Source organism: Vicia villosa, unplaced genomic scaffold, assembly GCF_029867415.1.
Source record: "Vicia villosa cultivar HV-30 ecotype Madison, WI unplaced genomic scaffold, Vvil1.0 ctg.000045F_1_1_1, whole genome shotgun sequence".
NCBI lineage: Eukaryota > Viridiplantae > Streptophyta > Magnoliopsida > Fabales > Fabaceae > Vicia > Vicia villosa.
In genome coordinates, this window is record NW_026704977.1 from 437,373 (window position 1) to 453,197 (window position 15,825).

Genomic DNA, 15,825 nt, shown 5'->3' on the forward strand with positions numbered 1-15,825 from the left:
CGAAAGGAAGCAACATGTCCGATTAAGGGAAAGAACGCCCTGAAGGCAAGAGAGAGAAGAGAGAAGATTGGTTTGTATTTTTTATGTAACTTCATGATGAACAAAACCCAATACAAGGCTTCGCACCACTTCATTACTTTGTTTAGGTCTGAGCCTTTATTAAGTGTTTTAGATGTTTTTTGATTGGTGTTTTTTAAAGGGGAATTAATCTGCGAGTTGAATCACATAAGAGTGTATAATGGTAGAGAAACAGATTAGGGAATGAATCCCACTCATTTCTCTCCCATTATATAGTGATCGAGAAACAGATTAGGGAATGAATCCCACTCATTTCTCTCCCACTAAGTGATTGAGAAACAGATTAGGGAATAAATCCCACTCATTTCTCTACCACTATTAGTAAAGTGTGATCCGCCTCTTCCTTTATTAAATGTTTTAAAGTTGAAAAGAAAAAGGAAAAGAAAACTAGCCTAAAATAAAGTAACTAGACTAAGTGTTTAAAAAGGAATTTCTAGATCCTAATGTTATCATGGTTTCTACCTAAAGTTAGGAAATAGAGAGACATGAAAATAAAGTCACATTAGAAGCAAAAATTGAGAATGGCGGAACGGTACAAAATCACACATAAGCATGAAATATCAAGTCAAAAATATAGTACAAAAATGAAATAAAATACTACTATTTTTATATGGTTTTTATGAAGGAAATTGAATTCTAATTAACCAAAAAAAGAATTAAAAGAGATAGCCTAAACTAATATTTTTTATGACTATTTTCTATGTCAAGATTTAATGTATTAAAAGTATAAAAAGAAAAAGTGAAGATTAGTGTTTTTATTACCTAAAAGAAATAGGAAAAAATCTAATTAAAACCTAAATTTATACTAATGGAAACAGGGGTACAAATAGCAAGGCGCTAGGCCCATTGAGTCTGGCCCAACAGCACTGTTATTGTTTCAGAATTCAAATGCAAAAAATGAGAGATGGGCCCTGTGGGGGATGAGAATAGAATCAGGCCCAGAGAAAGTTTGTTTAGCCAAAAATGGCGCATGGGCCTTCAGAGGGGTGTGAGTCAGAACTTCGCTAGGCCCAATGATGATTTCGTTTTGCTCCAAGAACAGATTACTATTATTATTATGATTCAGAGATAAAACAAATAAAAAATATTATTTGAATAAAAGAAAAGGAAATTAAATTAGGAATTAGGGTTATCATGTGTGACGCTCCCAATCCCACTCTCTCAGATTCTCTCTTCTCACTCTCGCTCTGCTTCCGAACGGCGCACCTCCAACGGGGATCATCGGCGCGCCACCGTGAACCTACACGAGGTCTCATCTTCCTCGCTCGTTTCTCCTATCTTGCAACTCGGTTATCAGCTTAACCACAAATCTAACTCACAATACTCTACCAAAATTCAAAATCAAAAACTGAATTGAAATGGAACCTGGAATAGCAGAACGAGAAAGATTAGAGAATTCCAGAGGAGCTTCCCAATCGGAGTTGACAAAAGATCGAAGCTTTCTATTAGAGTTGATACTGAATAGGAGTTTTCAATCAAAGTCGACGCGAAATAAACGCGAGCACGGAGGAGAAGATGATGATTCAGGTAATGCTCCTTTCTTCGTTTTTTAGATTCCTCAGTTTCTTCTTCTTCTACTTTTTGTTCTTCTATTTTCTTTGATTTTTCTGTTGAACTGTTTTGTTGTTGTGCGTGAGATTGAGGGATAAAGGTGGCAGAGAGTTGTGATTGAAGGTTCAGAAAGTTGGTGGAGATGAAGTTATAAAGATGGTGAGGTTCCAGAGAGACTGAAGTGTGAACTGAGATAACGTGTGATGTGGATGATTCTGGAGAAATGGTGAAGATGATTGGATGATGATTCAATGGAGTTTCTGTTGGAACAATATGTATATATTCCAATATAGAGAGATGAATTGAAAAAATTCATTAAGTCAAGTCCCACATTGTATGTTAGTTGGAAAAATTCCTTAGTCCCACATCGCCTAGATTAGAAATCTTGGCTAATTTACTTCATTATATAAGGAAGTCACTTGTTTCATTTCAAAAAATACCAAAAACTTATTTTGAGTTTTTCCTTCCTCACTCTCATAACTCTGCGTCTTTCGAATTGTCGAAGCGCCAACTTCTCCCCCTTTCTTTCTACTTGTTGAATTTTCCGAGTATTTTCTTGAATTCTCCTTAGAGAATAATGTTAATTTCTCCTCGTTTGAGTTGAGAAATTATCAAGTCTAATTTTTCTTGGATTCTCTTTAGAGAATTATTGAAATTTCTCTTGGTTTGAGAAATTACTACGACTGGTCGTTATACCAGATACTAAGATGGTATGTATACCATATTTGAATGGTCCTAGTACCATCTGTGGGTGTATTTCTAGACCGTTTATCTACCGTGCAAGTAGTAATCGTATAGTATAGAACTGGGATGTTTTATCCTGGAGGCGTCGTGGTTATTAAGAGCTGCTTTGCATAATTTTAGTAGTACCGCGAAACGTCTTAAAGAAAGCGTACCGATCCGTGACTCGACCCGGTAATTTCTTTGGTGGCAAAATTGTTAAAATCGTGATCCAACAATTTTAAGACGTTTCGAATTGCCATGGCTACTGAAGAAATTATTGGTACTTCTGCGGATACATTCTTTGACAAACCGTTCATGTTTGAGACTTGTCACTTCAAATGTTGGCTACAAATAATTTTCTTCTTAATGTTGAAAAAGATAGCTAACATTTTGACCGAGGACATTTTGTTGCTTCCTTTGGGTCAACCGAACAAACTAACGGTAAGAAATCTGAGGATTAAAAAAGGAACACGTAATAGTGTTGAAGTTGAATCTGTTGCACAGATTAAAGCGAATAATTTACAGGTCAGAAAAGAAATCACCTTATAGAAAGAATGATTATAACATTCTGAATGAAATCGCAAATGATCTGTATGACTATTATAGTAATTGCGATACTTCAAAATATATTTAAGAGAACTTGAAAAACAAGTATGACATTGAGGAAGCTAGAGAACAGAAGAATGATTTTAGCAGCTATGTGAAGTATCAGATGGTAGATGAAAGGTCAGTGGAAACCCAAAGTCACGAACTTCAAAAATTGCTCGAGATAATCATTGAAGGTATGTATTTATAAGCAATTTGAATTTCTTTTATTATTGACAAACTGCCCCTAGTTTGAAAGTTTTTAAGAATTATGTTTTGTTACAAAATAAAATAATTTTTATTTAGAGACTGATTATTCTCATTAAAGAAGAATATCAGAGACATGATTAAATAGAAAAGTCTTGGTTGTTTTAAACAACAAAAATAAATTCGGTGTGATTCTAAAGCCATATGGCAAATCATTATAGAATTAGAACTGCAATATTGTAAACCGAATTAAGAATGGGAACCCTTCTATGGCCCCAATTGCTCCAACTAGACAACAACCACCACCTCAAAGAAATGACGTTGTTTTCCTTTTGTTTCAACTGTGGAAAACTAAGTCATATGGCTAAGAGATGTAGCATGTAATGTTTGAACTTGGTGTAGCCCGTAATGCACGGGTTAACCTGGCTAATGGAAAATTTATTCATATGATCATTGAAATCAACATGGTTGATAGATCTGATGGTTGGTGGATAAACACAGGCGTCTCTCGTCGTGTTTGTTATGATCGTGTTATGTTTAAAACATACACGAATACTAAAGATAAGAAAGTGTTGTTGGGAGATATCCACACCACTAATGTTGTCGATATTGGAGAAGTGGAACAAGGTCCACCTGTGAAAAGACTTCAATCTTGAAGGATGTCATGTATGCTTCCGGGATAATAAAGAATCATGTTTATGTTTTTTTCCTTCTTCTAAATAAGGCAAGATTTAGTTAGTTTATTGGGGTAGATTTGTACACCATCATCACAAAGAATGATATTTTTTGTGAATGAAATTGATAAGTTTTTAAAACTTTGTACAGAAATTGAAAATGATTTAGTAAGAATTTGTAGTGATAGGTAATATGTATGATTCTAGTTTATTTAATAATTTTTATAAACTACATGAAATTGTACTTGAAACGACTGCTCCATATTCCCCTGAAATGAATGGTAAAGCAAAAACAAAGAATAGAACTCTTACTGAACTTTTTGTTGCAATTATGATGAATTCTGGTGCTGCACCTCACTAGTGGGGGAAATTTTATTGACTATTTGTTATGTCCTGAATAGAGTTCCCAAGTCAAAAAGTAATATCTGTCCTTATGAGATATTAAAGAAAAGACAACCAAACTTGTCTTATTTGAGAACTTGGGGATGTCTAGCTTATGTCAAAATTCTGGCTAAAACGAGTTAAACTCGCTAGTAGAGCATATGAATGTGTACTCATTGGGTATGCAGCAAACAGTAAGGCATATAAGTTTTATGACCTAAATGAAAAAGTGATCATAGAATCAAATGATGTTGATTTCTATGAAGACAAATTTCCCTTCAAATCGAGAAATAGTGGGGGCACTCAATCGAGTCATATTCCTGTGATAAGAAGCACAGAAAGCAACAACAATGTAGAAACAAAACTTCGACAAAGTAAAAGAGTAAGAGTTTCTAAATACTATGAGCCTGATTATGCGGCTTATAATGTAGAAGAAGATCTAGTAAATCTTCAAGAAGCCTTGTCATCTATGGATGCATATTTATGGCAAGAAGCTATAAACAATGAGGTAGAATCTATAGAGTCTAACAAGACCTGGAACTTAGTAGACTTGCCTCCTGGATGCAAACCAATCAGTTGTAAATGGGTTTTGAAAAAGAAACTAAAACCTGATGGAACTATTGATAAATACAAGGCTCGCCTTGTAGCCAAAGGTTTTAAACAAAGAGAAAAATGTAGATTTCTTCGATACCTTCTCTCCAGTCACTAGAATTACATCCATTAGAGTACTTGTTTCAATTGCTGCTATTTATAATTTAATAGTACACCAAATGGATGTTAAAACTGCCTTTTTAAATGGTGACTTAGAACAAGAAATCTATATGGAACAACCAGAAGGGTTTGTCATCCATTGACAAGAAAACAAGGTCTGTAAGTTAGATAAGTCTCTATATGGAACAACCAGAAGGGTTTGTGATCCATGGACAAGAAAACAAGGTCTGTAAGTTAGATAAGTCTCTGTATGGACTAAAACAAGCTCCTAAGCAATGGCATGAAAAGTTTGATAACTTAATGATATCGAATGGATACAAAGTGAATGAAAGTGACAAATGCGTTTATTATAAATCTGAGAATCGCATATGCACTATCATATGTCTATACGTAGACGATCTGCTCATATTTGGATCAAACATTCATGCCGTTAATGCTATGAAATCATTATTGTGCAACAATTTTGATATGAAAGACCTCGGAAAAACAAGTGTGATTCTTGGTATCAAGATCACTAGATCCGAGCTAGGAATTTCTTTAGATCAATCATACTATGTGGAGAAGATCTTAAAGAAATATAAATACTTTGATTGTAAACCTGTGTGCACACCATATGATCCAAGTGTGAAATTGTTTAAGAACACTTGTGAAAGTGTAAGACAAACAGAGTATGCGAGCATCACTGGCAGCCTTAGATATGTCACTGATTGTATTAGACCCGACATTATGTATGTCGTAAGATTGTTATGCATATTTACGAGTAGACCGAGTAACGAGCAATGACAAGCTATTGAGCGAGTCATGAGGTACCTTAAAAGGACCATAGATCTCGGCCCGCATTATCAGAAATTTCCTGTTGTACTTGAAGGATACAGTGATGCAGATTGGAATACCTTGTTAGGTGATTCCAAAGCTACTAGTGGCTATGTATTCAACATGGTTGGAGGAGCTGTATCTTGGAAATTAAAGAAACAGACTATCCTGGCTCAGTCCACGATGGAGTCTGAAATGATAGCATTAGCAAATGCTAGTGAATAAGCAAGTTGGTTAAGATGCTTGCTAGCTGAGATTCCTTATGGGAAAAACCAATGCCAGTTGTGTTGATCCACTGTGATAGTACCGCGGCTATTGCAAAGATTGAGAACCGTTATTATAATGGTAAAAGACGTCAAATAAGAAGAAAGCAAAACGCCTTTAGAGATTGTATCTCTAAAGGAGCTGTAAGAGTGGATCATGTACGCACTAATGAAAACTTAGCAGATCCTTTGACGAAAGGATTAGCTAGAGAGAAAGTCCATAATACATCCAAAAAGATGGGACTAATGCATGTACATAAATGAGTTGCTCATGATGGTAACCCGACCTAAATGACTGGAGATCCCAAGAAATAGGTTCAATGGGTAATAACAAGTTGTGAGTAATATGAGGCGATCATGCTAGAGTAAATAAAAGAAGCATGAATCCTGAAGTAATAAGAGGATGAGATAATAGAAACTCTTAATGAGATCTATACTTTGTATGAGGGAGTACCTAGACTACATGAGTACTCTTGATAGACTCACCTATGTGATTGTGGAACTGAGGCCGGTTCCTATGGAATTTCGAGGCAGAATTCCTAGAGCCTTCACTAAACCGGGATACACGTGCAGGGCCATTAAAGCACGGGCTATTAGAATACACCTTAAGAAAAGGTTGTGTGCGAGTATGATGTTTGAGATAGAGTTCAAGACAATTGTGTCACTCTTGTTGAATCGGAATCCTACTTGATACGCAAAGGTTCAAGTCGTAGACACCTCTGCTTATGCGCAATCTTAGAAACGTCTGACGTTATTTCTGAAATACATTTTTTAAATTCAAGTGGGGGATTGTTGGAACAATATGTATATATTCCAATATAGAGAGATGAATTGAAAAAATTCATTAAGTCAAGTCCCACATTGTATGTTAGTTGGAAAAATTCCTTAGTCCCACATCGCCTAGATTAGAAATCTTGGCTAATTTACTTCATTATATAAGGAAGTCACTTGTTTCATTTCAAAAAATACCAAAAACTTATTTTGAGTTTTTCCTTCCTCACTCTCATAACTCTGCGTCTTTCGAATTGTCGAAGCGCCAACTTCTCCCCCTTTCTTTCTACTTGTTGAATTTTCCGAGTATTTTCTTGAATTCTCCTTAGAGAATAATGTTAATTTCTCCTCGTTTAAGTTGAGAAATTATCAAGTCTAATTTTTCTTGGATTCTCTTTAGAGAATTATTGAAATTTCTCTTGGTTTGAGAAATTACTACGACTGGTCGTTATACCAGATACTAAGATGGTATGTATACCATATTTGAATGGTCCTAGTACCATCTGTGGGTGTATTTCTAGACCGATTATCTACCGTGCAAGTAGTAATCGTATAGTATAGAACTGGGCTGTTTTATCCTGGAGGCGTCGTGGTTATTAAGAGCTGCTTTGCATAATTTTAGTAGTACCGCGAAACGTCTTAAAGAAAGCGTACCGATCCGTGACTCGACCCGGTAATTTCTTTGGTGGCAAAATTGTTAAAATCGTGATCCAACAGTTTCTCTCTGAAAATGAGAGAGAAAGCTCTCAGATTTTGGATGATTTTGGTGAAGTGTGGATGAAAAAAAACGGTGAAGTGAGAGGGAGAGTGGTTTATATGGTTGCTGAAGGAGAGAAAGCAGTTAGAGTTGAAGAGATGTGAGCCCTTAGATTGAGGGAGGAAGTTATAAGATCAAGGGTGAGATTTAGGCGGTTATGAGTTGTTGAGAGTTTGTTAAATTTCTGTTATGTCAGTTATAGGTTTCACTTGATAGAAGTTCGTTATGTGTTGAAAGTTTGTTAGGTTTTTGATTGTTTGGTTTTCTGTTATTGGGTTAGAGGTTAGGGAATTCTGTTATGGTAGTTATAATTGGTTAGGACAGGTGGTTAAAATTTTGTTTGATGTTAGTTTAGAAGTTAGGTTAATTAGTAACTGTTTTTGCACTGTATGGGATCATGAATGATGCTTTGTTCTGTTACAGACTGGGTGAGTAGGTTTTACAGTGCATCTTTTGTAAATTGAAGTGATATTGCCATGGTTTATATAATGTCACCTATGCATAGCTTAATTAGATTGAAGGTAACCTGGACATGGATGTGGTGATGAATGGTAATATATTTTTTATTTTGGTAATGGCTGTATGGTTTAAAGTTTGCATAGAATTGAATGAATGGCATGATTTGAAATGTGTTTGTTTATAGGTTATGTTGTTTGTAGGTTATGAATTGGTTGAAAAAGCTGTGGGATTCTGACTTATGCAGGGTATATATTTGTAAAAATGCAGGGCTTGAATGGTGTTGTAGATGAATGGAGGGCTATGTGGTGAATGTTTGGAGATGAAGGACTTGTAAGAGCGTAGGCGGAATTGAGGCGACTTGTATCTAGACCGTGACATGAAGTTCAACAACATAATATCTCTCATGTTTAGATTTTTGTTTGTAATGTGACAAAATGACATTTGGGCTCTTGGATAAGTATATTTTGTAAAGGATTTTCTTTTGCAATTCATGTTGTAATAGCCTTTGAACAAGAATAATGAACATGTAATATATTGGATGTTGAATGGACTTGGAGTCAAGATGATTGTCTCAATTTTTCTTTTAATGCCTGGTCTTCCAAAATGGAATGGATCCTCATAGACTTTGAATGAACTTGAATTGACGTCATTGAATTTAGAATTGAAGCACTCTTACATGATTACGCAAGGCGTATGCATAAGACCAATATACCAAAATAGAACCACAAACTTGAACTATGTTGAAAGCTTATCGGATACTCCAAGAAAAGCATATGAATCTTTTTGTTTCTAGCAAGCTAGAGTTAATTCTTGACGAATGAACATGCTTTCCAAGATGTTTAAATATCCTTGTACATGCCATTTTCCTCTAGTTCCAAGTGACTTGTTTCTCGAGGCTTTCTCTCACTTAATATGCGCCAATAACCAAATGAATTCACCAAGTATCACACCATAATTCAAGCGATGCACTACATAATTGTATCCAAACTCCATAAGAAAATTTTCTTGGTTAAATGAATATGGAAACAAACCCTGATCAAATTGATGCCCTCAACCTATTACCACTGATTTGATGAACCAATATTATTCTTGATGAATGAATGCATGATGTGTTAGATGACCTAAGATGTAAATGAATGAGATATGTAAGCCAATTAAGAATAATTAGATGGGCAAAATTTAGGGTGCAACACCAGGGTTCGAACTCTTTTAAGCTTAAGACTCTCCATATAACATTTCTAGGAAATTTTCTAGTCTTCTTGGATGACTCCAACCCGCCCATCAGAGAGCGGATATTTCATGCCTAAATATAAAATAGACATGGTGGCACCCAATTGGTTAAAATTTGGATGCCCTATAATAATGTTATAAGAATAAGGGGCGTCTATAAATAGATACATGACTTTGATCTTCTTGGCTTTTTCTCCCAGTCCAAAGGTGGTCCTCATAGTTATTCATCCTTTCACTTGCACTTGGTCCCTAGAGAATCCAACGAGTGATCCCTTTAAAGATTTTAAACCATATGGGTCAAGGCTGAGCCTCTCAAATACATGCTAGTAAAGGATCGTGGAGCTCCCTTGGTCCACGGGAAATCTTCCGATTTTCCAGTCATTGCACCTAGAAATGATGATCATGAGGTCGTCATTATGAGGATGGATGTCTACTCCCTCTTTTTTCTAAAAAGGAGATCATAGTTTCTAAAAAGGAGATCATAGTCATTTCACCTTTGTGACTACTTATGCCAATAAAGATGTTGGCCTTTGGGCGAGAGACTAGTTGAAGTGTCCTCATTTGAGACCATTTTGGAGTGCCCTCATGAAAATTTATTGGTTTAGGTGGACGACCATTATGGTGGCTTCATTGAAACACGCGTGGTATTCCCTTAGTGACTCTGAGGGGCCCTATCGTATGTTAAACAGGCTAGTGGAGGTCTTATTCTTGTGTTGATTGGTTGCAAATTGGTGTACAAGTTTCTTCACTGGCTTCTAATAATTAGCGACGGAAGCTCGTGGTAGGCCCATATACCATCGCAAGGTCGCGTCTCTGAAAGTTTCATACAACAACTTACACTTTAGGGATTCAGGTGCTTCGATGATATCCATCTGTTTGTTGATAACGGCGACATGCTCATAAGGATTTCTACACCATCAAACTTCTCCAAGGAGGGAGGCTTGAAACCTTTGGGGACAGGCGATTCTCATATTTTGTCTAAAAGTGGTCAACACTTCCATCTTCTTTGTGGGGGTGGCCTCTTGTTGGATGTTGTGGATATTTTGGCATTGTAATTCGTACATGACGACACAAATCTCCTTTAGGAATCAGAATCACTACAACATATTATGTCGTGTGGTGTGGGAGATTGTATTCTCAAAGCAACCATGATTGAGAACAATTAGGTCTAGGAATGGAGGTTTTAGTGAGTATTAAAGTGGCGATGGCAATAAAAGGTGTGGCCCAATTTAAATTTATCGATGCCCTATGGTGGACCCCACTGTACTTGTAAGAAATACACAGTGCATGATACCCTTATGTTGGTAGGGTTGACCAGAGCCCTTAGTAGTTTTATGGTGGTTAAGAGCTTTCCTACATCGGCGAGAGGCCCTTCTTGGTGGAATTTATAGTGAAGAGAGAGCAAGCTCATGTGAGGTGAGAAACTCTGTGAGTTTTAGGGGTATATCGTGTGTTCCTACGATCTATCCTCTTAAACCTTAAAGTTGAGGTATTTATAGGGGCTTATGGGCCTATAGTTTAGGGAACCCCCAAGAAGTGGTAATCGTTTCCTCTTGACTAGGGGGAAGTTATTGACTGCCTATTTCATATGGAGTTATGGGCATGACTTTGCACATGCAGTTAGACGTTATTATCCATGTTTCCCCTTAGGGCGAGTCCATATACCACGTAAAGCATACTCCCTGGGCGACGCCTTATGGGGCGGGTGTAATACCCCAATTTTGATTAAATTATTTTAATTTATTTATTCATGATTTTTGTATGATTTATTTAATTACAATGTAGTTGCAATTAAATAAATACGAACCGTAGGAATATGTGTCCTCGAGATTGGGGTGTGAAGAGAGAGTTAGAGGTTGATAGAATTGATTTAGAATTAGCTTGATGATCAAGATAAAAGTATTTTGATTAATTAATAAAATAAGAAAATAATAGAATTGGGCTTAGAATGAGAATTAGAAGGAATATATGGAATAAAGAAAAAATGAATGTAAGTGGGGGAGGAAATTAAAATTTTAAATATTAGAGTAATTACCTTAATTATAAAAGGTTAATAGTTAACCTAGTTTTTGGAGAAAGGAAGTGTCAAAACGTAGAAAGAGACAATAGGAAAGAGTTGCCATTGGAACTCAGAGCCTTGGGAGAGGGAAGAACACCAATCAATTCAGAATTCTATTGCTGCTAGGAAACCAATGTAAGGGGGAGAAACTACTTCTTTAAGGGTGTATTACATGAGGGGTAGAAGAGGAGTCCTTAACATCAAATAATATTTTGTGTATTGGAGATGAAATATGTAGAATCTGTGTTGTTTTGATGTTGTATGATGATTTCAATGAATGAATTGTGTATTAATATGTGCTACTAATTCTATTTTGAGTCACTTTTATGCTTTTGCCATTGTTTGGATTTTGAAGGTTTTATGCATAATTGTAAAGTAATGAAATTCGTTAAGTACATGTGTTATATTGATGAATTAATTCATTATTTTTACTATATAGTATGTATGCTGTAATTTGCTGGATGATTTTGGAGTAACACGGAGTCAAATTAGAGTTCACTTGACGATTGGGTGACGGGCGTCACTAGCATGACGACGAGGTTGTAATGCGCTTTGGACCGATGACAGGCGTCGTCATCCTGACGGGCGATTCGTCATGGACCCCATGCTTGTTTTCTCAAGCCAACCGTCACCAGGGTGACAGGTTAAGTGTAAGGTTGGTGACAACCAGGTTGTCACGGGCCCAGAAATGACGCCATCACCTCGGTGACTCGTTTTGAGCTTGCAATTTGGCTTTTCGGGTCTATTTTTGAGCGTAGGCAATGTTGAATTATTGTTGGGTGATAATGGGTGAGAAAATATTAATCATAGGTGATGATGAATCAATTATTTCATGATTAAATAATGGATTATATTGGTATGTGTATTATGTGCAAAATTATGATTATTGTTGAATTATACTGATGTTGCACTTAAGTTATGTGCATGTTATTTGTTGTGATATTATTGGTGAAGCGTTAATTAATTAAGAATTGTTGGTGTGTACATGATATGCAACTTATGAATGGTGATAAATTTGGTGATATTGCATGTTTGATTGTATGCCTATTATGATTGTGTGTTGGCATTATTGGTGGTATGCATGGTCAAATGAGGAACCAGAAGTGCATATGTGTATTTGCATGTTGTTGAATATCATGCATCATGGTGTACGAACTTCGGTTCAGTTTGGTGGGCTCTTGTCCGATGATGTGGATTCAGGAGCAATTAGCTCGTTCTAGATGGGAATTGGTGAACCGTTACTAAAGGTGTTAGTAGCGATTTTTCATGGTCTGGTCCGATGGTGTGGATTCAAGAGTGAGATGGACCTGTGTGATCTATAATGGCACCGCATGCATACATATTTAGTTGCAGAGTACATTTGCATATATGTTTGCATATTTGATTAATTATTCATGGTATTGTTGACTGTTTGAGAATACTTGTTGTGATTGATATTGGTTGCGATTAGCGAGTGTATGTGATGATTGTGTAATCATGCTACCATTGCTTTGTTTTGTACCCCTAACTTAAATTGAGTGTATTCTCACCCCTTTTGTTTGTAGTGGTGTATGTACTCCTGTAGAGTACTGACGAGCAGGTAAATAAGTAGATGCTTAAAAGATGAAGGATGGCGTTGAGGATGTTCTTCTTTCATGTTATTTTTGTGATTATTTTTATTTGTGTTGCTTTGATTTGTAACACTGGGTGAGCGAACAATTATGTTTTCTTATTTTTTACTTTGATTTTGATGTTGCGAGAATTAAAGTTGTTATGTTATGTGTTGCTTAAGTTGGAAAATATTTTGCCATAACTAAGTTTTATTTTGAAAATAAAGTATTATGAGAGTTAATTATTGGTTGAACTATTTTATTTGAATAATTCTGCGGCGATCAACCTAAGTAAAGGCGAGTACGTGGTGACATGTGTTAAATTATTGCATGATACTTATTAATCCGTGTTACGGAGCACGTTTTTGTTGTGTCTAGTGACACCCTATGTGTGTTGTTTAAATTTGTATTATTTACGCATGGGCTTTTTAAGGTGTTACAGCGGACGCCCAGTGAAGGACATATATCGCCCTATTTCGGGCCCACATAAATATATCGCTACATGTATGAAGTGAATTCTTCATATGAACTGGTGATCAAATTGTTATGCCTGGGAGATCAAGAAATCCAAGCTAAACTCCTAAGGATAATACCTAATGTTAAGTCGTATTTGGTGGAATCGCTTATGATCTTCACCCAAGAAATATCTCTGATGATGGTATATATCAAGATGCCTTATCAAGCCTAGTGAGATAGAAGTGAAGTGTTAATTCTCAATTTATGATTGAAATTGATTTTAGTAAAACAAATTAGGCAACAACATGTTAAATAGGATATTCTAACTTGAAGAAACCATGTTTTACAAGATGTCCTATCCTGATCCTTCGACATCGTGTTTGTTACTATTTACAGTTTGGATTATGTTAGTTTGTTGCAAATGCCGAATATCTTAGGAATATTATACAATCCTATGTGGCGCTTAATTTAAGGATAAAAGATTTGATTTGTTTTCAAGATGTATTCTTAGTTTCTAAATATGGAGATTATTTAGGAAACTAATGATTGAAGACAAATTTTTATGGAGAAGCTTTTGCAGATTTTTAGTAGTTTCCTTGTTGCGTTTTTGAAGCCGAAATCCAATCCAGATGTGTGCTTTAAATAGATTGTCACTAACCTAGTTTTAGGTGGAACATACGTTGTATTTTGCTAGGATTTGTGTGTGTTAATTGTGAGCCTCTCTAATACCATCTTGATATAAGAGTAGGATTGTTTCTATTATATTGTAAGTTCTATCATTCATTCATAAGCTTTTTAAGTATTGAATGATTTTGTATCACTCATGTATCTTTTGATGCATTGAGTTGAGTGTGTGTTGCTTGTTTATCAAGTTATTGTTCTTGATCGAAGCTTTTAAGCAAGATCAAGAATTGTTTTTGATTAAGAGGTTTCTTAACCTAGTATTGCTTTGTATTTGAAATCTTAGGTGAAAGGCTGTCAATATCAGTAATTGAGACTGTGAGACATCGCTGCGGTGATTGGAAATGAGAGGGTGATGAGTGCCAAATTATAGTTATTTTTTGTATATAGTTTTGCGGCACTTATTGACTCTTTTTTTCTCAACTTGGGCGTGAATGCGCATGTTTTCATCATATATGTAAATAATTATTTGAGTTTTTGATTCATTTATGTACCGTTTAATAGTTTTTCATACATTTTATAGGTATTGGTGCATATTGGAGCCTCGAGCAAAAAAGTGCCAAAGACACGCCTTCAAGAATGCAAATTTTGGAGAAAATAATGTCTGAGCACGCTAAGCCCCGTCTATAGCACACTACAGCTTTTTGGGAAGAGGCAGAGCCAACTTCGCAAGCCCGTTAAGCGGTTATTCCTGCTTAGCGTGGTCCAGTTTCTGGAGCCAAATATTTTTGTAATAAGTGGCAGCGCGCTAAGCCCAGTGAGCCCGCTTAGCGGGCCTGCGTAAATTTTGCCTATATCATTCTCATTTAAGCATAGTTAGGGTTAATGGTTTTGGGCATTTTATCTCCACATTTCATCACTAACATTCTTAGGTTAGATTAGGCTTAGGAAATCAACAATGGATGATGCATCTTGATGATTGGGAGTAGGATGTGCACTTTTGTTGGATAAATGGACTTTTGTGTTTGTTTCTCTTCTCTCTTATCTATGTATTTTTCATTTATTGAGGATTGTATGTAATTTATTTGTCTTGTATGTATATGTACTGATCATGGCATTGTATGAAATCTCTTTTATAAATCTTTATCGGTGTTTATCCTTGTTTTTGCTTTATTGTTAGGATTTAAGTTGTTATAGACATATACTTCTCTGATCTTGTTCTTGGATGAATATTTGTTAGGTTCTAAACTCTAGACATAGATTTAGGTTTAATATTCACTGTGAGTGTCGACTCTTAATGCTTTGTGTTATTTAGTTGTGTGAGACATCCACAAGGAAACAATACGATTGACATCTCAACTCTATGTTAGACATAACCTCTGTTATGACCGATTTATGTTGATGAGTAATTTAGGTTGAGTACAATTGATCAGTAGGTTTAAGTATTTGACAAGTAGATGAAATTCAATCCCGAGAGTTATCTTCTCTCCAAAGAATGTATTTATTTTCCTGTTTATATCTTTTTACTTTTAATTCATTTTAACCCAAGCTCAAAAACGCGGAAAGCGTTGAATGACATTTTCCCTTCCACCATTCTCTGTGGACACGATAAATCCCAAAATATTTCCGATCTTTTTCTTGCCACTTTAATGTGTCAACAAAATGGCGCCGCTACCGGAGAATGGTGTTTTGTGTTAGAATTGCATCGCAATAGTTCCTATGGTTTTGAGATATATATATATATATATATATATATATATATATATATATATATATATATATATATATATATATATTGTATATATTATATATGTTCACTTGTATATGTTTACACATGAATATACATTATTGGTGAATGTTGGCTAAACAAGTTGAAATTGGATCAGTTCTTAAATTT

At 35.7% G+C, this 15,825-nt stretch overlaps 1 protein-coding gene across 1 annotated transcript in view; it reads left to right on the plus strand.

The window, feature by feature from the left end:
• Window positions 1–1,436: 1,436 nt before the first annotated feature.
• LOC131622857 (disease resistance protein RUN1-like) overlaps window positions 1,437–15,825 on the plus strand; it is a 29,853-nt gene continuing 15,464 nt past the window's right edge. The window contains exons 1-6 of the mRNA XM_058893878.1: window positions 1,437–1,605; window positions 2,988–3,134; window positions 4,631–4,707; window positions 7,475–7,614; window positions 7,760–7,838; window positions 7,938–7,942. Of these exons, the coding sequence (XP_058749861.1) occupies window positions 1,437–1,605; window positions 2,988–3,134; window positions 4,631–4,707; window positions 7,475–7,614; window positions 7,760–7,838; window positions 7,938–7,942 (617 nt within the window). The remainder of the gene's footprint in view (window positions 1,606–2,987; window positions 3,135–4,630; window positions 4,708–7,474; window positions 7,615–7,759; window positions 7,839–7,937; window positions 7,943–15,825) is intronic.